The 22,843-nt window shown below is 37.4% G+C and overlaps 1 protein-coding gene across 2 annotated transcripts in view; it reads right to left on the bottom strand.

Annotated features, from left to right (window-relative positions):
* Positions 1-1,749: 1,749 nt before the first annotated feature.
* Positions 1,750-22,843, bottom strand: part of LOC114476480 (serine protease HTRA1A-like) — a 31,189-nt gene continuing 10,095 nt past the window's right edge. The window contains exons 2-10 of one of the 2 annotated variants that reach the window (XR_003675595.1): positions 19,912-20,011; positions 19,214-19,418; positions 7,271-7,465; positions 7,173-7,205; positions 6,934-7,048; positions 6,512-6,569; positions 6,278-6,373; positions 4,967-5,082; positions 2,234-2,344 (exon numbers count right to left, since the gene is read on the bottom strand). Coding sequence is in view for 1 of the 2 variants with exons in the window: in XM_028468044.1 (XP_028323845.1) it covers positions 2,176-2,344; positions 6,278-6,373; positions 6,512-6,569; positions 6,934-7,048; positions 7,173-7,205; positions 7,271-7,465; positions 19,214-19,418; positions 19,912-20,011 (971 nt within the window). In the remaining variant the exon portion in view is untranslated. Of the gene's footprint in view, positions 2,345-4,966; positions 5,083-6,277; positions 6,374-6,511; positions 6,570-6,933; positions 7,049-7,172; positions 7,206-7,270; positions 7,466-19,213; positions 19,419-19,911; positions 20,012-22,843 lie in introns of both variants that reach the window. The other variant, XM_028468044.1, reaches the window with a different exon arrangement.

Raw genomic sequence — 22,843 nt, 5'->3', positions numbered from 1 at the left:
TTTTTTTTTTTAATATCTTGCCTGCTAGAATATCACACAGATTCACAGACACATTGTGAATTAACATTTGACTAAAAAATATCCTAATGTGTACATTAGATTTTTTTAGATGACATACGAGTGTGAAACATGCCTGTGGTCGGTCCAACAACATGGGAAAGCACTTTTCTGTGATATAGCTTCCATGTGGCACACGTGAGTGGAAATAAGAGAGGGAAGGATAAACATCCACTGGATAGAGGAGACATGGTCTGCAATTTGAATTAAAAAAAATAAAAATCAGACCACAGGATGAGAAAATGTCCCATTGGCTTGCAAGCATTCCTGTGAAGAAACACTTTGTTTACGTTTGTTATTACTCCGCAGCACTACCAAACTCAGATTTCATCTGAAATTAATTTTTAAAAAAAGCCAATGTATGCTGTTATTCCAACTAAAATAGCTTTCCATGTCTCATTTGTACACATCAAAGCTGTTTTGGAGGTTAGTGGAGTTTTCCATCTCAAGAGTACATGGCAACCGCACAGTTCTTTCTCGTGACTAACTAATAATAAACACAATGGTTACCAGAGTTTACATTTCTTCCAACTCACTTATTTGTTTTCCTAGGTTTTCATCATCACAGTATAGGTTTAGCTACAATAGCTGTATACCGTGGGTCAAACCTCTTGGCGTTCTTTCCGGTTTCTGAGGTCAACCTGCTGAGCTTCTGTCATAACAATCAGCCCAAGACCTGTACTGAGCCCCCAATAGGGCAGTGACACCCAATCCAAAGTACTATTATGTTCCAACTCTGTGTGTTTACATGAGCAAAGGTCAAATATTCTCACCACACATTGAAAAAAATGTAGCATCAGCCTGTGAACTGTGCTCCTCCGACTGTTTTTGTGGTGACCTATTCCGTCACTGCTGGATAGAGACAGTTGGGTGTCAAACAAAATGAAGGTAAACTTTATTTTCTTCTCAGAATACATCACAGAAGTTCCACAGTACATTAAAAAGGAGCTTAGAATACAAACCTGAGCCTTTTAAAACGCGTTCATTAACCCTCCTAATATCCTTGGGGTCAATTTTACCCCATTCAATGTTTATCATTCAAAAAATAATAGTTGACTTTATTTTTCTTGCTTCATATTCCATTACTTTTCCTAATTTGATGGGTACAATCCATTAAGCATAACATTTTTATGATACTTATTCAATGTACTGAACACATATTGCTCACATTGGTGTTCCTCTGGGGTCAATTTGACCCCAAACTGTTTTAGCTGTGTAAAAACAGTCTGTCTGTATGTGACCCATGAGCGAATGTGTGATTTAAAATTTCTTATTGGGTATATTGTTGTCTGTATTTGTATTTTATTGTTGTTTCTCTGGACCCCAGGAAGACTAGCTGGTTACTACGGTACCAGATAATGGGGATCCTTAATAAAAACAAAACAAAACATGGGGGGAGGGGTTACAAAAAGGAGATGGAAATAAGTACATAAATATGTTTATGATAGAAAAGCATATTAATCAATATGGTTCATTCTGTGAGAGTCATGAATGTGCACCCCAAATTAGAAAAGATTTGGATGAAAGATTTTCACGATACACTATCACCACCTGAAAGTTTGACCTGATGGTGGTGCTGCAGGAAAGATCATATCATCACCACAACCAATAGGGTTCATACTTTTGTGGTCATTAATGTTGTCAGTAAATTTGGATAAAAAACAGGTCAAGGTTTCATTATCAGGGATTATTTATGTATTCAACAAATAAACAAAGTGCGTGACACAAAAACTTGGTCAACAACTGTCTGAAAATCATTTTCTGAAGGCAAATATCCCAGGGGTCAGATTGACCCCAAGGGTAAAATGTGTTAGTGATATATGAGGATAATAGAACGGTTAAAGACGATAAAGACATTAGGCTTGTGAGCAAACAGTAGTTGCAATAATCAAAGCAACAAAGACTAAGAGTGAGAACACAGACTAAGTACAGCTTTGCTTTTAAAGCATCTATACAGTCATCCCTTTTCCAGACACAACCAGTATTTTCCTGGTCGCGTGGCACCACCGGCCTTTTGCTGCGGGGACAGTGTCAGTAGATCAAAGATCCCACCAAAACAAAGTCCACTGGTGATGAGTAATGTCTAAGCTCCAGCTCCTGGGGTGTGACTCATGCAGGTCAAGGGTCAATCTCCATGGGAACAACAGTAAGGATGGCGTCCTCATTCCCGCGGCGCACGACTACTTTCAAGGTATCATCTCTCTTGATGGCAGCACTGACATCGGTCGCTGATGAAATCCTCTCGCCATTGATTGAAATGATGACATCATGCTCTTTGAGTCCCGCACTGAAGAATAAAAAAAGATTAGAGTAACCATGAGGTTTTCTGGAATAATGAGACCATGCTCTGAGGTTAACAGTTAGTCAAATGGATTTTAAAGTAGTTTTCAATATCATTTAGCCTCTCTTATTATATAGAGGCGTGATTCTTCAGCCTGTGACCATCCACTGTTATATACAGGACATAATATTATTATTGTGCCATAGTATATAGTCATCTTAAAGATGTGGATCAGAAATAAAGTTGGTAAAAAGTGACCAAAAGTGGTGAAATGGGATTCCACAGCATCAATAATGGCTTAAAAGTGGCAGAAATGGGGGGGGGTTATTGTAACTTAAAAAGTGGGAACAATTAGTTTAAACTGGCAAATATTGATCTCAACAAATCGTGAATGTGGTTACATTGGCAAAAATAAGCGTGAAATATGGTGAAAAGAGGTTAAAAGTGAGAATGATCGGTCAACATGTGCGACATTAGATGGAAAAAGTGGTAGAAAGGGTTTACAAGTGCTGAAAATGTCTTCAAAGTGGAAAAAATGTGCAGAAAAGGCATTGAAATTTGATGGAGAAATGGCAAAAAAATAGCAAAAATGCATTAAAGGCAAGAAAAAGTGAAAAAAATTGGTTAAAATATGGCACGTTTGGTGCTGTCTCAAAAAAAATGCAAAAATAAGCAAAAATTTCATCAAATTTTTCAAAAAATATTCCTAGTTTCTTGAAAGCATCTGGTGACCCTCTCCTAATGTGTCGCAACCCCAATAGGGTCCTGACACTAAGGTTGAGAATAGAAGTAGGCTGTAACGTGATCCAATAAGCATTACCACTATTTAATCTTTATCATTTCAGGCTTGTTCAACATCACATTGTTGCAAAAATGACACAAGAACCACAACAAGAAGAAAGGTTAACACAGTTCTACATGTGTTTCTAATTTGTGAGCAACTTCTAAGATTCTTTTGCCAAAACCAAAACTATAAAAATGTAATTCAGCAAGAATTCCCGCAGCATGAGCAATGTGTTTTTTTTTCCACCATGTTAAGAAAATAAAATGACCTGCACTAAATCATACCTTGTAAAGATTGGGTTTTTCTAGTATTTGTTTTATTTTTATTTAATTCTTCTTTTTATATGTATTTTTCTCTTGTTACAGGAAATGAAAAACTTCTGTTTAAAGTTTAACTTGTGAATTAACATTCACAGATCACCGAGTGCTGAATGTCTTCTTAAAAACAACTTAACACAGACTAACCTTTATACTGTATATACATTTTGTGTAATAGATTTTTCATGCTACATGAATTTGTTTTAAGTACAGTACATTAATGTTACAAGCACCATTAGAAACAATTGCTTTTCTCAATAATGCAGCAAGCACAGATCACCACTACTGTTGGCCCTTATGCAAGACCTTAAATACCTGTATATGTAAGGTAAGATAAGTTGCTTGGTGTATTTCAGGGTTATATTGTATTATCTTAACCCATTTTGTGTATTTTAAACAGGGTTTGTTCACAGACTTGTGCAATGATACATCTGCTTCCAGTGATGGAGGGATTATATTACATAATATCATGGTTGGGTGCAAATTCTAAACAAATCTACACAGACAACCCTGAAAATAAATTAAGCCAAATTTCATGAATGGACTAAAGCATTAACAGGAAACGGTACCAAAAGCTAAACATGACTAGTTTAATCACAGCCAGCTGGAAACAGAGATCCCAACCCAGGCTTCCAGCTCATAGCACTCAGCTGTTACAACACCTTGACAAATGGAGGTGTTTTATGCTTAGGTCAAGATTTCCATAAACTGTAAACACGCATAGAGTGAGATCAAACATGTGAAACAGCAAATGGGAATATCAAAAAGTGAAATGAAAGGAGCTTACAGGAGTATTTTTTTAAGTAGAAGAAGAAAAAGCTTTTTGGCAATGGGTAAAAATTGACAAGACAGTGTTGAAGATACACTCAGGATTGGGTTGGGTGAGGAAAGAAAGAAGGAAAACCACAGCACAGCTTGTAAACTCCCAGCATGGGGTACTAAAGAAAATAGCTGGGCTCAGTGTTTCTCACACACGTCTCTCTCCTGAAGCTGTGGTGTGGCTGATTAGAGTGGGCTGTGAGTGTGAGTGAAGGAGGGGACGTGGGATTGGGCCAGGAACTCCAGGAACACTGGAGCCAAACATGATTTAATGTCCTCATAGGACAGGCGGTATGTGTCACATGACTGATTGTCCCAAGAATGAAAGAGTAAAGAGTGTTGTTGATTGATACTTATCAAACTTTTGACATTTTAGTTCAAGTTTTTCAATTTGGCGTATTTCATTTTTATTTTTTCTTAAAGTAAGAGTAACTGCCCATTGAAACATGGCTCTTACAATCAAATTGTGTTATTGGCTGAGAATGGTGGTTTGTGACGTTTTGGTAGCTTATTGCGTCACTGTTAGCCCCACCCATATACTGTACAAGGCATATTTTGAATTTCCAGCCTAAACCTCGAGGTTTAGTTACTCTTTAAGGAAGGAAAGGAAATATACAGCCGTATTAGGGTGCATTCATTGGTGTATTCACACCAGTTTAGTCTCGGACTCTATCCGAATGGGCGGAGGACTAGTGATAATTTTATCACCTTGGTTTGACAACTCTTGATCCACTCCAAACAGCCTCTGGTGCAGTTGCATGAGCTAACCGCTTGATGGCACCATTATTGGAGTAGAGATCTCTCTAGGCAGAGAAACAGAAACCCTGTAGAGACACTCATTTATGAGGACTCAGAAACATCTGCCTTCTCCTGCTCTCCTGACCACCTACAATACCGTGCGCTCTACGTCATCGCCGATACTTCCTGTGTTTGATCCTCTCCGAGAGCGGTTGTGTTCACGGTACTACTAATCGCTCTAGACTTTGATTGGAAAAGCTCTGAGACCGACAAAAACAACCGCTCTAGAATTCACCAGTTGATCAGCTCTAGACTTTGTTTGTGTGGTCCACGGTTGGGGTCAATTACAATTTTCCGTTACAGTTACATTTTCAATTACCCATGTTCAAATACAATTCTTTTACGATTTTTTTTGATTACAATTAAATTTCAATCATTTTTTTATCCTAAGAAAGTCAATTACAATTATGTTCTCAATTACTAAAGTTCAATTACAATTAATCAGAATTACTGAGCCTGAGATAAATAACGCAATAAAAGTTAACCTTCATCTTGTGTTAGCTTTCTGTTAGCATGTCTTATGATAACAGGTCCTAAACCAGCTGTAAAATACACTAAAAACAAATATATATCATCTAGTTTCTTTCCTATCTATTGTTTTCTTCGTTAGGCTTCATAATCAAGGAAAATATAAGTTAAAATATTTTTGGTGTGGGCGTCTGAGCCTTCTTTATGTCAGTATATCCCTTTTTTAAAATGGTAAAATGTGGGAAAGCTTGATATGAAACATATTTTAATAATTGCTAGCTACAAATGTGTAGAACTGTACTATAATTGACTATTTTTAAAGAATTGTCATACCAATTACAATTACAAAGTCATGTATCTAAACTCAATTACAATTACATTATGATTACGACAGCAACAGATTAAACAAATTACAGTTATAATTATGCCATAATTGTAATTAATTAACAATTACACGATTATAATTGTAATTGACACCAACCCTGAGCATTTTAACCGCTCTAGGATCCGTCTGTGTGAATGCACCTTTAGTGTGATAAGGGTGAGGAGAACGGGGCTGCATGGGTGAGAGGTAAGAGCTTTGTAAATTGAATCCAAATGTACACTACAGGAGCCAAAGACAATACGCCATAGCACCCAAACAGCCAAAGACAATTTCCATTTACCCTGAACTAGCAGCACTTGAGTTGCAATCAAGTTCCTCATTAGTGAGTCACTGCCTCTTGAGTAACGTTGGAGTGAAATGTTCCTTACGTTGCAGCTGGTGTCTTTGCAATGACCTCCATAACATAAGCTCCAGAAGTGATGTCAGGGAAGTCCCGGTGTCGAGTCTTCAGCTCTTTGGCTAGCCTGAGAGCACAAAAGACGATGGGAGTCATCATGTCTTATTTGAGCCATAAATGTTAACAGTTCCCAGCAGTCTCTGCCTAAAGAAGAGTTTTATTTGACAGATCTTGTCTTTTTTATATATATGTGAAGGCGACTTACGTTGGAGTCAGAGTCATCATCCTGACACCAATGTACTTCTTCTTAGCATCTGTTCTTCCTAAAAGTGAACAACACTATAATGAAGTCATTCATTCTCTCACAGCTGGTTTTCTTCTCTTAAAAGCAGTTTTATTATTGCTGAAATTATAACTTATTATATCAATCCATATTTAGAAACTAACTAGGAGTATAATGTCTTTAAAGGTTGTCTAAAGCCTGGGGCAATTGTGTATTAGAATTGCAGTGCAGAACTTTGAAAGATCATTTTTTTGTGTTTATGTTTAAAAAAAGCATGAATGTGGCATTTAAAGCCAAAAACTACTTCTACTATTCCTTTACTTTTTAAACTTCTTTGCCTTGTCCTTGCAGTAAAAAGTCTTTGAACTAAGACGAGGGTTACTGGTGTCAGTGTGAGCTCCAACCTCTGGACTGCCTGTCGTACGACTCAGCCAGAAACTCTTGGATCTTGTCCGAGGGAATAGCAAAGGAGATGCCGGCCGTCACTTTGAGTGTGTTGATTCCAATCACTTCACCATCCTGAGAAACAGCAGATGGAGTTAAAAAGCTATCAGCTAAATATATGTATTACATGTTCTATGCTTTAACCACAGTATGGTGATCAATGGAGAATTGTTTTATATGATACAAAATAACTACTCACCAGGTTTACTAATGGCCCTCCAGAGTTACCGTACTGTGAACCAAAGACGCACATGTCATTATACTTATTCATTGGAAAACTGAACTCTATTTATTTACGTTGATGATGGCATCGGTCTGAATGTAGTCCATGTCGGAGTTGCGAAGGCCAAGCTCTTTGCCGCCACGTTGCGTAGTGCTGACGATGCCTGTAGTAACAGTATTCTGGAGGGAAAACGGGCTCCCGATGGCGACCACAAACTCTCCTGGTCTTAGGTTTGATGAACGGCCCAACAAGAGCACGGGAAGCTTAGTCTAGAAGTGGGAAAACCAAAGAAGCCACATCATCATTTGTATCGTGTGGATGTTCAAGGTAAACACTTCAGTTTCTGATCAAAAATTGTTGGTATCAGCTTGATGTTTGCTTTGTTACAGCATTTGTCCATCTGTCTGTATTGTATATGTCTGAAGACAGCCAAGAACAAAAATCTATCTATCTATCTATCTATCTATCTATCTGTTAATATGAATGTTTGTTAGAAGGATATCGCAAAGAGTCCTCAACGGATTTACATGAAATTTGGTGAGCTGATAGACAATGTCCAAAGAAAGAAGGAGTCCAATTTTGGAGATGATCCGGAAGATACTGTAGATACAGTAGCTCTAAACGAGTACTCTTGTATTCAAACTTGTTTAAACCATTGTTTTTGCAGTACATTGCAGTAGGCTTATTAAAACACTTCTAATAGGTTATTGTGTAAATTAATTCACACTTTTATCCATTTCCAAGACTTAAGCTGCGGTAGCCACTTCCTGGAATTTTCAAGGTCATCTGTAGTCTTAGTACGCCCCTCTCAAATGTCTAAACAAAAGTGACCCAAAATCCCACTCAGACAAACCACAGACATTTTACATTTTGTAGAACTGAAGGAAGAGCTTGCCAAGCAGAAACCCCAAAAACATGAAAAAAATCTAAAGGACAAATGCTGATGCCAGGAGTATACTTTTCAATTTGAGATATTTAGTGAAAGAAACTTCCTAAAACAAACCAACAAGCCATTATTTAAGAAATGAAAGGACATTTTCCCAGTTTCTGAGATAACTATCCTTGTCACACATCATGCTATTTAATGTGTTGGGATCATCATGTATTGTGTTTGAGATTAAGTTACCTTAGTTGTCCTCTACACACTACAGAACCTCTGCTGTGCTGTAACTGTAATCACTGCGCTGACTTTTAAAGACTCCTCATCATAGTGTTTAACGAGTGGCAGTGGGAAAATAATTATTGCTGAACCACAAGTCTTCAAACCATTCAGTGCGGCACGGCTGTGCTCCCACACAAAACAATCACCACTTTCTCACCAAAGGCAGAAAGAACATAATGCCAACCAGGTCAAACATTTCAAGAAGATCAAAATATTTTCTTTCTTTTTTCTTTTTTGCTGGTTTGAAGCAACAGTTTAGCAACAAACGTGTACCTCATGTTTAAGGTATGCCAGTTGACCACAAATGCTGGAAAAAAAAGACCCACCGACAATGACTACAGACTACTTTAACTGGTAGTGAACACGGGGCAGTGGAAACTAGGCTACAGGAAAGATGACTTTCCAAACACAGTAAGGATATGTTTATTCATCTGCAATGACAGCTTTCTTCTCTGAATGAATTCTCGTGAGTATTTTTGGTCAGTTTACATTCAACCTAAACTATTTGAATGACCTAAAGACCTGCAAGTATCATCTTTGGAGTAAATAAAAATACCTCAGAGCTCAGTTTATTTATTCACCTTTCATTTCAAATAAGAGCCAGATAAAGGTAACAGAGTGTAGCATAGGTTGGCAATCATAGACAAAAAGATTCATGTGAAATGTGAAAAGCCAGGCCAAACACTCCCACGTCGCAGGCAATTCCCATATCACGTTACGTTCAGCCGTAAATCACAGAACATTGCTGCCTATGCATGCCACTACGTCTGCAATGCAGACAATATTAAAAGACAGCAGGCTCCAGATTCATCAAAAGGTAAAAGAGATTAAAATAAAAACATCTAATGCTCGTCTACCGACATGAGAGGTTTCTTTGGGTTTATACTTATTTTATAAAGAAGACATATTGATGTCCTTGCTTTATTCTAGCTAACTAGCAGTGATGTCAGGTTGGTTATGAAGAAAAATGAGTTTTACGATTAAATAAAAAAAAATATATAGTTTTTACAAGTTTCCTTTATGCTAATTTCAGAATATTTGATGGGACTGAGAGGGGAGGGGACTGAGAGGTATGCACAAACAAACAACTGACACATGAGGAGCAGCAAATCTCTGCGGTTGCACTTCACTAATTAGCATGTGAAATAAGAACATACCAAGATGGGGAAAGGAAATAAGAACCTCTGCTTGTGGCAGAAGCTTTACTCGTCTCACTATCTCTATAATCTCAAGGGTTTGATAAATGCAAGATGTTTACAGCACTAAAAACTCCCAAACCCAACCCAAATATACACACGTTCATACCAATTCACACTGTATTCAGAAAACCACACAGAGTGCAAAATACCGGGCAAACACTGTATACGTGACAAGGCAAACATGAGATATGAAGACCCCTTGCTTACATATCGCCTACTAATTGTTGCTGGTCACCAACATGGAACGACTCGTGGAAAACCATCTCACCATGTGAATCCCACGTGACTCAACCTGCTATTTCAGACCAAGGTTGTGATGGAGCGGTACATTATGGCCTCACTGAAGGGAATCAGGGAAGGTGAAAGAAGAGAGCAACAAACATTGAAAACCAGTGGGCAAGAGTCAGAGAATGTGAGGCGAGTGTGTTAAACCAGTCTGTTTGACTTTACAGTGATGCATCCAGCACATAGTGACAAATAAAAGGTTTAACCTTCCTTAAAAAAACATTGGAAGTAGGTTACAGCAGGAAAACAAACCAGATTAGTTGGATATAGTTTAAAGCTGCTGGAAACAACTTAGTGGAGATCAATAAATCAAAGATAAATTGCTTGAAAAAAGGATGTAAGGGTTGAAATTTCCGATCAGAAATTGATTTTAATCTCCACTGTAAACACTCTCGTATTGACATTATCAGAAAGGTTTTGTGCATTGTATTGTGGGATGTGTAGTCCCGATAAACAGATGCATAGACGTGCTTTTCCTTTGCTCTTTTTACCGTGATATTTTCACCAGACAAGGAAGACAGGAATTTGCTTGACACCATCTTTGTTCTAGTTTGTTTCCAGTATTCCCACTGATATCTCCTCATTCCGCGGGACATTCAATTTCGTCCGGATTTGTGTCTTTCCGTGTCATTGTTTTCAGTCCTTGAAAACACCAGAAATGTGTTGGGAAGTCACTTTGGCATAATTCTTTGGGGCAAACACTAGAAATCACAGTAAGAGGGAAGTAAAAACACTTCTTCCACGGGACTTGACATCCCACAATGCAGTGCGCGGAAAATGTCAAGAAGAGAGTGTTTATATAGTGGAGATCAAAACTAACTTCAGAGCGGGAAAGTAATGAAATAAAGAAAAAAAGAAGAACTTCCAAGTGGAAAAATTAACCTTTTCCATCTTCTTTCGAGCAAATTATCTTTGATTTATTGATCAACGAGACCTACACTGTGTCTTTGTCTGATAACAACATATAGTCTCCAGCAGCTTTAACATAATATAACAGATTAATCTCCCTCATGCCACAAAGGAAGCCATATTTTCCCACAATCTTCAGTGTTTAGATTAGAGGGAAATGGGTCATCTGCCTGAAGGAGGGAGCTTTAATTTCCTTCCTCTATGAATAGTAGCTGCATGAAAACGGTGTGTAATCTATATCTGCACAAATGACTTTTATTCTCCAGCTAACATCTCATACGATGTGTAGTAAAAATGTCTGAGTTTCTTCAGAAAATGATCTTGGGCTAGTGGTTATTTGAAGCGTCATCTATGAACCACTACATAAACTACTGTTTTATGGCTGGACAATGTGCAAATGAGAACTCTGATTGAGATGGGAAGGAATTAAGTAGTTTAATTGTTTCTGAGACAGGCAAAAAACACCTGTGAACCTTCACAGAGTCTGTAAAATATAACTTCAGTACCTAACATTGCTTAGTCATACATCCAGACCCATTAAAAACACAACCATTGAAAGGGAAAGGCTTTAGCTGTCTAAACATTCCACCTGACCTACATTAAGGTTCAACTTTCTCAAAAAACAAGAACTTCAGACCGAGGCGCACAATGTGTAAGTGTAAACCCCTAGATAAGGGGTTTGTTTTCAGGCCCTTAAGGTGTTAATGTCGATAAAAATGTGGCAGGATTCAGCACGCTCATGCAGAGAATAACATCTAGTCAAGAGATCAGAAGATCAGGTATTGAAAAAAGACCACTGAGTCTGTTTTAGGCCTGAGTCGATGCGCAGAAATGCCTGTTTGTGCACGTCTAGCAAAGACATTTAAAAGCAGCTCTGTAGGTGAACCTAATGCACCATGGTAGGGGAAAACACAGTGTTTTGTTTTATCAACATAAAGAAAATAGTGGCTTTTCCACCACTGAGCACTTCCTTGCGTTGTAGGTGTCCAAAGCACATTGGGTAAAACCATTTCCTTGCTGACATCACTAGAGAAACCACTATGGCTTCCATATGTTGTTGTGACGGTTTTCTGGCCTTTACAAGAGAAAAGAGCAAACATATGTCGGTGGGTTTGGTGTGTGTACGTTCCACTCTGCGTATGGCATGTCAGCGGAAAAGATTTCAAGGCGCCGCACTTCTTGCTACTGTGAACTCCACAAATCCCTGTGATGAGATGGGTTCAGGTCTACAAAATTGTAAAATTTCGCCAATGACGAAATATAGGAATTTTCCAATTTTTTTAAACTGATCCTGAATCATATTGATCCAGATCTCCTCCAAAATTTAAAGGACTCTTCCATAGCGTAATGTCTATCTTTGGTTAAATCTTTGTCAAAATCTGTTAAGTGCTGATGGACAAACAAATGAATACACAGTCCCAGGGCAGCTGTGGCAACAGTCGTAGTTTACCACCACTAAGTGTGGAGTGAAAGAATAATCCCTTAATTGTGTAAAGCGACTTTGAGTTTCTATGAGAAAGCGCTATATAAAATTGATGCATTATACACGCTGGGGAAAATATTAGCTCCTTGTCCGGGGTGATGATATTGATACAGGGTAAAAATATAGAAATAACGCAAGGAGTAGAAGCAGTGTCGAAACTTGAGTAAAAGTTAAAGGACGATTCATGAAAATATCTTTTCATGGCCAATTTTTGCAATACAATACTATTTAACACTAAATAAAATGCTTCAGGTTTGGGGTAAAACAACTCGACTTTTCACTACATAAACTGTCTGTAGGACAATTTGGACTAAAACGTTTTAAGCATCTAGAATAAAACTTAAAAAGTCGGCACAGACGTTTTTCCACAGGTGGTCAGAATGTTATGGTTCATGGAGTGTGGTCCTCATGGCCGATTGAAAATGTGGCTTTGTTCTGTCATCTTAAATTAAAGGAGCATCATTGACAGCTAGTTTTGAGCCAAAATCATATTTTTCATGGCTTGAAAATGCTTAAAAGACCAAGTGGATTAAGAACCAGTTGGCCAAATTGTATACATGTATGCACGGAAATGTTTTCCTATTTTCCTAAAGCATTGGATAATTTTTTTTTTGTCAGATTGGTTCATGTTTGTAAATGTGAACTGGTTCCTAAACATTGTTACCCGGTAAAATAAAGATTTAAAAAAAAAAAAATCTGGTAAATGAAATAATGAGAGAAGATGTTTCGGGAAGAAAGCAGGATATGATTAATTTTCCTCTGGCTGCTTTGGTAGGACGCCATGCTGTGTCTTTCCACTAGTAATGAGGTGTTTCCCTCTCATCCTGTCATATACCCATAAACCCATCCAAACACACACACACACACACTTGAATGGCACAGTGCAGATCTTGCCGTCACGATCACAGTTGTTCATTCAGTTCGTTCCATCATTTTGTGCATTTTTATTATCATTTCATGTACCGACGATATTCTATTGTGTTTTTTTGTGTCATTTTGTGTGTTTTTTGTAGTTTAGTGTGCCATTGGATTTGGTCAGTGTGTTTTTGTAGCCATTTGTGTGTTCTGGGAGTCATTTTAGTGTTTATTTGTCCTTTTTTCAGTTTTTTGAGTCATCACATGCATTTTATTGTCATTTCATATATTTTTCCATCATTTTGTTTGTTTTTGTTGCTATGTTGTGTGTTTCTGGAGTCATTTCGCGCATATTTGTTGTCGTTTTGTGTCTTTTTAAAAATATTTTTGAGCGTTTTGTTGTAATTTTTTTAAATATTGTGTGTTTACATAAGAGGGGGCACAAAATCAGATTAAGGGTCACCAGTTGCCCATGCCTGATGTGGAGGTAAAGTAGTCATGGGAGAGGTGTAATTAGTGACAGTATGTGATTGTTCCTGTATGTGGCATTAATTGTTACCTTGTTACCTTAAATGCTTTAAAGTTAGTACATTGTGAACTGATCACACTGTGGGGCCAATTGTCATCAAATCACACAGGGAAACAAGCTAAGATATAGACTTTTAATCAATCAACCTAATAGTAGTAATAACAGGGGTGTGTGCCATTAGCACCAATAGCATATTAATGATAGATTTACTGCCATATCTATTGAAACCTGAAAAAAAGAGTTTGATGCTTTGAGTAACGCTATTTAAATGCTAATATGTGGTGCGGTTTATTTAAATCTGCTGGAGACAAAAAGATTTAATCAGATGAAGACGTAGTTTAGGTCTCATAGATCAATAAATCAAAATCATTGGCTCAAAAAAAAGATGTTGACATTTTTTTTCTAGTTTGTTCCCAGTATTCCCCGTGATATCAATTTTGTAAACCCCAAAAAAAACGTCAGCCATTGTTTTACAACAACTTGGAAACACACAAAAAAAAATCATGTTGCAAAGTCACTTTGATGGAGTTTTTTGGGGAAAAAACAACACTTATCCGCATCAGTCTCAGGACTCCACATCCCACAATGCAATGTGTGACATTTTTCCATACACGTCTATACATACAGGGTTACGGTGAAAATCAAAACAAACTATTGAGTGGAAATTTCAGACTTTTACATCATTATTTATTTTTTGTTTTTTTTTTTTTTTTTACAAAAATGATGTTCAATTTATTGATCTATGAGACCTAAACTACGTCTTTATCTGATTAAATATTTTGTAACCATCAGCTTTAAGCCAGGTTTAAACCTCACAGTAAAATGTGGCACCAGCACAGCTTTGGTAACTGTATTGGGGATCTGCTAACATAAAACGTATGTGTTGACATGTAAGGTCACGCTAAGAGGGTGCAGATGCTTCCAAGTGTGGGTGGTTTGATATCTGTCAACAGAAAAACCGTCTCTTTAAAGTCGGGGGGTTTTTCTAACCGAAGAGTCGCCTCCTGCTAAAAGGATCAATGAAGATGGCTTTAAAAGCTGTACCTCCATGAGATCAAGCGCTCAGTCGTCAGTTTTGGACTCAGCTTTCTGTTGCTAAATTAGACTTTTTTGCCAATTAGCCTTCCTTGATTTGGAAAAATGTTTGGGCATATGGATCGAATTTCCTGGCCTTGGAGACACATCATGCTCTCTTTCTTTGTCCATACATTTTTCTCCTTTACCACACTACACTATTCTCCTCTCATGTGCAGTACTCAGACTAATGTGTTCCCCAGAACTGAGGACTCGACCACAGCCCCAGGAACCAACTGGAGTTTAACTACCAATAAAGTCCAGCTTGACAATGAAAAGCGACTGAGGAAAAAAAAAAACTACTGGTACGTGAGTGACTAGAATGACGGTAAAACAAAACGTTAAATAATCTAAATCATAAACAAATAGAGGGGACCACTGTTCAGTTTTATAGAATGTCTTTGGCAGGAAGTAAAGAATAATTTGCTTTAATTTAACTAAACATTAAAGCTGCAGTCTGCAACTCTTATAAAAGTGACTTTTTGTCATGTTTGCTAAAGCTGTCACTATGTAAGGACAGCTTTACATTAAACTAGTAGTTTGTGTGAAAAAAACTGACTCATTGAATCCCCCCTGCTGCTCCTGCAACCTTTGGCAGATTGCTAGAATGCACCGCAAAAAGAACCATTCAGAGCCAGGATTGTGTTTGATGGGCTGTCTGACAGCTGTTGCTCACAGGCCCCGCCCCTTTCCCGGGGCTGTAGCGCCGTCTTTTTTTACAGCGTATGGTCTGGAGGAGTAGAAGATGGAATTAGTGACTTTTCTGCTTAAAAGGTAATCACTGCTGCTTGATTTATATTATCTTTGATTTGTAATTGTTACACTAGAACTCTGTAGTGCATGTGTTGTTCACGTGCACACAGCAGCCTCTGTGTGGCTGCTGTAAGTGACACTGTGTTGTTGTTGCTGTTGCTGAGGTGTATGCACATAGAGAGAGGAAGCGCTGCAGTAACATGCTTTTAACAGTGCATACTATATTATTGTGATGTTGCTGTCTGGCTAACGTTAGCTTGTTAGCTCCTCTGAGGGATAGACTTCGGAAAGTTTGGAGGCAGGGCAACAGAGCAGTGGGGAGGGAGGGATCTGAGAGTCACGGACTGCACCTTTAAAAAGAACTAAAAGGGAGTGGAGGGTGGTTTATTTAGCTTGAATTAAGAATGTTGCATATTCAAGTGCTGGAAATAAATCAGTTAGCTAGTTCTCCCTCGTTATGACTTGTTTTTTTTTCAGGTATTCGTGTTGAGTACCGCAGTCCAAAAACATGTACTATTAGCTGGTTAAACAAGCATGGGTGAAAATGAGGCAATTAAAAATGGTAAACACATATGATTTGTTTTAAATAAATTTTCGCTGGAAAGTTGTCAAATTTGTCAGTTTGAAGGCAGGGTAATTTGACGTAAACGTACAAAAATGAACTTGCGGAACAAATCACTTTAAATGTGTTTTATCAAATGCTGGAAAACAATCCAAAAACAACATTTCCACAAGCCTGCCTTCTCTCTCCATATTATGACATCATAACATAATCTTACATATTTTTTAACTGCAACATGTGCTGGTACAGCTGAATTGTGTACTTTTCTTAAATGTAACCTCCAGTTATCTGGGGTCATTTACTGAATCATGACACAAAAATGTTCTCACAGAACAGATGATCAAATGTAAAGATGTGGTAATAAATGTTTTCTCTTTCCTGGTGCCTGAACTGTATTATGAATACAGTATATGTGGCCACAATAACATTTTACTATTCTTTATGATCACTTATTTTGAAAAAAGATCATTTAAAAGCTTCTTAATTTGATCATTTTTGACTGATTTTTGAACAAAAGTAAAGATGTGGTAATAAATGTTTTCTCTTTCCTGGTGCCTGAACTGTATTATGATTATATGTGGCCGCAATAACATTTTACTATTCTTTAAGATCACTTATTTTGAAAAAAGATCATTTAAAAGCTTTTTCATTTGATAATTTTTGACAGATTTTTTAAAAAAAAGTAAAGATGTGGTAAAAAATGTTTTCTCTTTCTTGGTGCCTGAACTGTTTTATGATTAAACGTAGGCGCAATAACTTCTTATCAACCTTTGTGCTTTGTGTCAATAATGAAAAGAAAGACAACCACAAAAGAGACCATTTTAAAGCTTCTTCATTTGATCATTTTTGAACAAAAATAAAGATGTGGTAGTAAATGTTTTCCCTTTCCTGGTTTCTGAAATGTGTTATTAGACGTAGCCGCAATAAAAATTTTATTAACCTTTGTGTCAATTATGAAAAGACAGACACGAAAAGGCCAACATTGATCAGCAATGAGACCATTCTGAAGCTGCTTCATTTGATCATTTTTGACTGGATGCAGGATGAACACTGGGAACTGATCAAAGCCTCTCCAATGTGAACAACACTGATCTACAGAGTTCACAGCATCAATTAAAAGATTAACAAACACTAAAGATCTGTCACTTTGCTTTTTCTCTGACAAAACCGGAATTATCTTCAAAAGTGGAGCGCTTTGTGATGCATTCATATTTTCCGCCGTGTCATCCCTGGCCCCATAATGCACTTCAACAAGGCTCTGGCACTGGGCCACACATTCCTCTACAGGACTGGCTATGATTATCATGAAATACTGACCCTAGCGACCAGTTGACTAACAAATAAACACTGGGAAGGAGAGGAAGGAGGCAGAGGGGGGATGTGACAAACAAATGTACAAACATGTTAGTTTTAAAGTGCAGCATCAGCAGTAAGTGGTTACAAGCTCCGACCTGTTCTTAGTGAGGCTTCCTTTCATGACAGGAGTTACGCTGTCTGTCCGTGGTTTTCATCCTTTTGTTGTTTTTAAAACAGCATGATTTCTGCGATCTTTTAAATACTCTAATGTTACGTGCACTCAGGCTAATCTCATCTGCTCAGAAAGCTTTTCATTTTAAACACTAGCAGCAGTTTAACAGGGGTATTCAAAAACTCTGGTTTGATCTCGTGACATTTGCTGGAAGTGATGCAAACCTTGCCAGGAGCACTGTTTTTTTTCACGTTTCTACTGACTCGTAAATCCTTGCATTTAAGCTAGCTTGTGAAAAATGTTGTGTGTGCCATGTTTTTACCATGGGATCCTGCAAAGCAATCCAGCTTTATAATAAATGTACAGTATATTTAGCTGATCAGATCTTTTAAACAGCATTATTAGTTTAGTTTGGTCTCTTTAAACACATAGACTCATGTACAAACCTTAAATTAAAGCTCTTTCTGCATTAACACCCAAACAATCAACAAAAGGAAATAACAAAACAACCGAAAAGGTGTAGAATGAATCCTTCACCCTTTTCAAATCCATCTTTGACTCATCTTCCTCATATAAACAATAAGATAAACATGATTAAATACATGTTCATCATAAATAGACTGTGTTCATACCACAGTTTTCTTTAACTTTACAATGATCTTTTCTTTAAAAATGTAAGCGGTGACTGGATTCAGTCACAAAATCTAAACATTTCTAAAGGCTTAAGACTAAAAGCAGAGTGGGAAGCCAACAAATACCAAACACAATGAAGAAATTAAGGGTTGAGAAATGAGAAATAAGTTTCCATTACTCTTGCAAAATCTAAATAGCAGAATAAAGACTGGTAATGGAAACACCTGAATTTCAACAAAAACACTCAAATATCTTTTCGATATTGAAATATATCGTAAAAGCCCAATGGAAACAGGTTTTTTGCAATTACACATCACAGAACATGAGGTACCTGGTCACATGACCATTTCTCTCCAAAAAAACATATAGAAATACGTGTGGACAGACGAGGATACCGAGACGTTTCTCAGCATTAGACCTAGAGATAAATATTACTTCCATATCAGACAGAAAATGCAATGAAGTGATGAAGGGTTTGATAAATGTTTGCTAACAATGTCTTCTATGGTTTGAATAAACATTCACATAAGACTGTAGCTGCATTTCCATTACCCTTGGAAATGCGCAAAATCTAAATAGCGCAATAACAACTGGTCATGAAAAAAAAAAAAAAATCAATTATCGCAAAAAAAGTTTTTATGCTTTCATGAGGAGCTTTTTCAGACGTTTTGATCCTGAAATTTATCGCAAAAGCGCAATGGAAACACAGGAGGTGACGTACCCGGTCACATGACCATTTCTCTCCAAGAAAACATGGCGCGATACGTGTGGACAAAAGAGAAGACTGAGATATTTCTTAGCATTAGACTTGAGAAAGGAATGTGGAGTGTTATAAGAAGGTTTTCAGCGTCCAACTTCCTGCAGCGAAGTCTCGCGGGATGAGATTTCACGATAGTTGCGGCGAGGCTCCTGCCCACAAACACCGTCAATGTTAAAACCAGCGACAGTAAAACAGTACTGTTGCGTATGACATAAGCTGTGTTTTTTGCAAAATAAAGGCGATATTTTTAAAATGGAACATGTTTGAATTGAATTTAAATGAACGTGTTTTATTAGAATTAAGTAGAATGAACAAATTGTATATCATTATCTTGAACTGACTGACCGGGGCATCGATCTTGATGAGTGCAATATCCGACTTTTCATCCACGTCTTTGATTTTGGCGTCGTAGGACTCCCCACTTTTCAGCTCCACTTTCACTCTGTGCTTATTGGCCACAACATGGGCGTTGGTCACAATCTGACCGTCTTCAGCGACAACAAAACCCGAGCCACTGGCCACTGCCACCTCCCTTTTTGAATAGGTCATTCTATGGAGATATAAAAAAAAAAAAAAAACAGATTAGGAAAGAAATCAAAGCAATTCTTTACTCCTTTGGTTCAACAAGTCTAACAAAGCCATAGGTGATGAAACATGGCTGTAAAACTCAAATCTGAAAGCAAAGAGAGCTTAGTTTGTGTACATAACCGTGTGTGTGTGTGTGTGTGTGTGTGTGTGTGTGTGTGTGTGTGTGTGTGTGTGTGTGAAAAACATGTTTACAGATTAAAAGATGTGTTGGTGAACCAAGCTGATATTAAGGAAAAGACAAACGTGCAGGAAAAATTGTAAATACAAGGAAATACAAGGAAAAAGGAATGTTAAAAGATGGGAGAAAGGTACCCTAAAAATCTGCTGCCAGCTGGGTAAACACACAGGTGGGTTGTAAATTTAAGTATGCAAAAGTATTGCTTTGCACACACCGACAGACAGGTGCACGCACACACTCACACACACACACACAAACATAGGTGTTTGGCTCGTACTTGCGGAAAAGTTCAATGTGAACCACAGAAGGAGCGATTTTCTCCACTACATCAGCGATGAAGTTGTATTTGTGCCTCGGGCTGTCTGGGTTGTCCTGACCTGAAAACACACAACACACACACACATACACACACACATACACACACAACAAATAAAGTTAAGTTAGCAAACCAAAGGTAGCCTCAAATAATGCACAAAAAAGGCCGATACAATGAATTTCACATCACACTAAATGGAAGAGAAATGTTGGCTATAGGACCAAGGTCTGCTGATTATTTAGAAACTTTTGACTTGTAAATAAAAATGTGTCTTTGGCCTTTAGCTTTGTTTCATTTCATGTTTGAGAACAAAACTTCAGAGTTCCTAAATCAGCAGTGTCAAACTCATTTTAGTTCAGGGGCCAAATATGGACCAGTTTGACCTCAAGTGGGCCGAAGATTTTAGGTAGCGGAAAAAAAGAAATAAAAAACATTTAACATTATTGTGCCCTAGTTTTCAATATCTGTACAATTCACTTAAACAAATCTTGTTTTTGTTTCATATTTTTGTGTAATTTAGAGGAATTTTGTGGAAACGTTTGTGAGAAATTGGAAGATTTGTGGAAATTCCACAATTTGCAAATTAGAAATGACTGCATTCATGTGATATGAACAAAAGAAAAATGCAAGCCCCTAAAAATATTGCTGAATTTGAGGTACTGTAACTACAACGGGATAATTTTGGGTAATTTACACAATAATTTGTGTTTTCTCTGTCATTTTTACTTCCCCTGCGGGCCGAATTTGATTCTCTAACTATTTTGGCTCTAGTACCCCCTTTCTCTTATTTCAGAATCCAGTACCCCCTTTGTCCCACTACAATATTTTGGTGAGAAAACTATTTAAAAATAACTATAGAACATAATTATGGAATGAACGAGTGATAACACACATTTTAAAGAATCTCATATGATAATTAAGTGAAAAGAAACAGTATTTAGTGCAGTCGTTCCCATTTTGGACCCATTAAGATATCAAGAATTTAGTGGCGACCCCAGAGATATTTTTTTTCTCGAATTAATTTTTGATTGTGTTTGAGCTCAGATATTTATTTTGTTTTGTTGTTGTTGTTTTTTTTTTTTTTTACTGGATTTTAGTTTAGTTCACAAAGTGAAAGTATAGAAATACAGTTGTTTAAGATTGTGTGTTGTTTTGATTGAAAAAAAATAAATCAATAATAATTTGAAAAATTCAAAATAGAAATTTCAGGCGACCCCATTTAAACTCCAGGCGATGGGGTCCCAACCCCAAGGTTGAAAAACACTGATTGAATAGATTTATTTCTATAGTTTTTGTCATTTACGGTCATACCACGCCTGGGGTGGAACCAAGACTGGCACTTTATTAGTTAATTTTCCACTCTCTCTCTCTCTCTCTCTCTCTCTCAAGTACCCCCTGTAGAGCCATTGCGTACCCCGAAGGGTACACATACCCCTATTTGAGAAAAACTGCTCCAAAGGACCGGATTCGGCCCCCGAGCCTTGAGTTTGACACGTCCTAAACCATCAGAATATCTTTTGTCAGATAGAAAACCACAAACGTGCGTATGAACACTGAGAACTGCCAGTTTTATTCAATCACCTATTCATAACTGGGCAAGTTGGGATGTGTTTGCTAGTTTTAACTGGTAATTAGGACCTGCCCCGTTATGACAGCTTAGTCAAAAAGCTGTGAATCAAAAACCTTTCCCTCTTTAGCTCTTCATCCCTCCGTCAATTTGCCACGTAGCTCACGATGATTTGTCTCAAAGGGCCGAGGCACACGTAAGCCGTTGGGTTTCTGTGACTCCACTGAAGAGTTGAGGAGGCAGAAGAAAACTTTCCACTGGAGGTGCCATTAAGCTAACATAAACATGAGCTAAGCATCATGTTGCCGTATAATCGCACTAAATTATACAGTAAAAAAAAAAAAGGTTTGTCGTCCTATAAAGGTGCCAATGCTACATTTTCTGCCACTGTATCCAAATGTTGAGATCATAATTTACGCTAACAGACGCAGCAGTCAAAGGTGAAGTGATGAAAATCATATGTCAGTAGATTTCATCTCATCTGAGGAGCTTCAATGTAGATTTTTAAACATTTAAGAGGAAAGTTTGAGTCAAATTTGTGAGAAGAGAGCTAAAAAAAAGCTAACTTTAAACCTTTAAATAATTTAAATTACACAGTTTTCTTCCAGTGACATAAGAGCGGAGCCTCTGATAGCTTAAGTCAGGTGACATTTCTGTAAACTAAAGCCACTAGTGAACACTGTTGAATCCTCTTTAGCAACTTTACTCTCAGTTTACACATGCAAAAAGGAAACACTCTGGGAAAAGCCACCAACACCATATAACTAATGTCATTTAAGTAATTTTATAGGCTTACAGTTATTATTCTTTCCTAGAGAAAGTGAGTGACTTATTGTTTCCTGATTTATGAACCGAGGAAGAATTTTTGGCTCCTTAACTGAACCCTGACAGACTTTATTGTTGTCAAACTCAGTTAAAATACGAGTCTCAAAGAAGCTGTAAACCTCAATGCCAACCTTTTCATCATGAATCAATTATGATTGAAGCCCCTTTGACTGTAACGGACACAACATCCTGAAGGGAAATTATGGGAAAACTGAGGAGTTCATTTGAGTTTTAACACCTTTATTTGAATTGTTTATATCCTAAGATGAACCTAACGCAACAACAGTTTGTGGAGTTCACAGGTTTGGTACGTTTGGGGCAAAAGAATAAGCTACAATGGCTCAAGCTGAATATCAACTTGGTATTATTGGCATTTATATGAAATATGAACATAAAAAGAAAAACAGGGTGTTTCTAATAATACTATAGGATACGTTATTATTACCTCTGCCAAGGAAATCATATTTATCTATTTGTTTGTTTGTTAGCAGGATTATGTGC

The sequence above is a fragment of the Gouania willdenowi genome, chromosome 15, assembly GCF_900634775.1.
Source record: "Gouania willdenowi chromosome 15, fGouWil2.1, whole genome shotgun sequence".
Lineage (NCBI taxonomy): Eukaryota > Metazoa > Chordata > Actinopteri > Blenniiformes > Gobiesocidae > Gouania > Gouania willdenowi.
The sequence above is the reverse complement of the archived record's forward strand: the minus strand, read 5'-3'. Positions and strand labels throughout refer to the sequence as shown.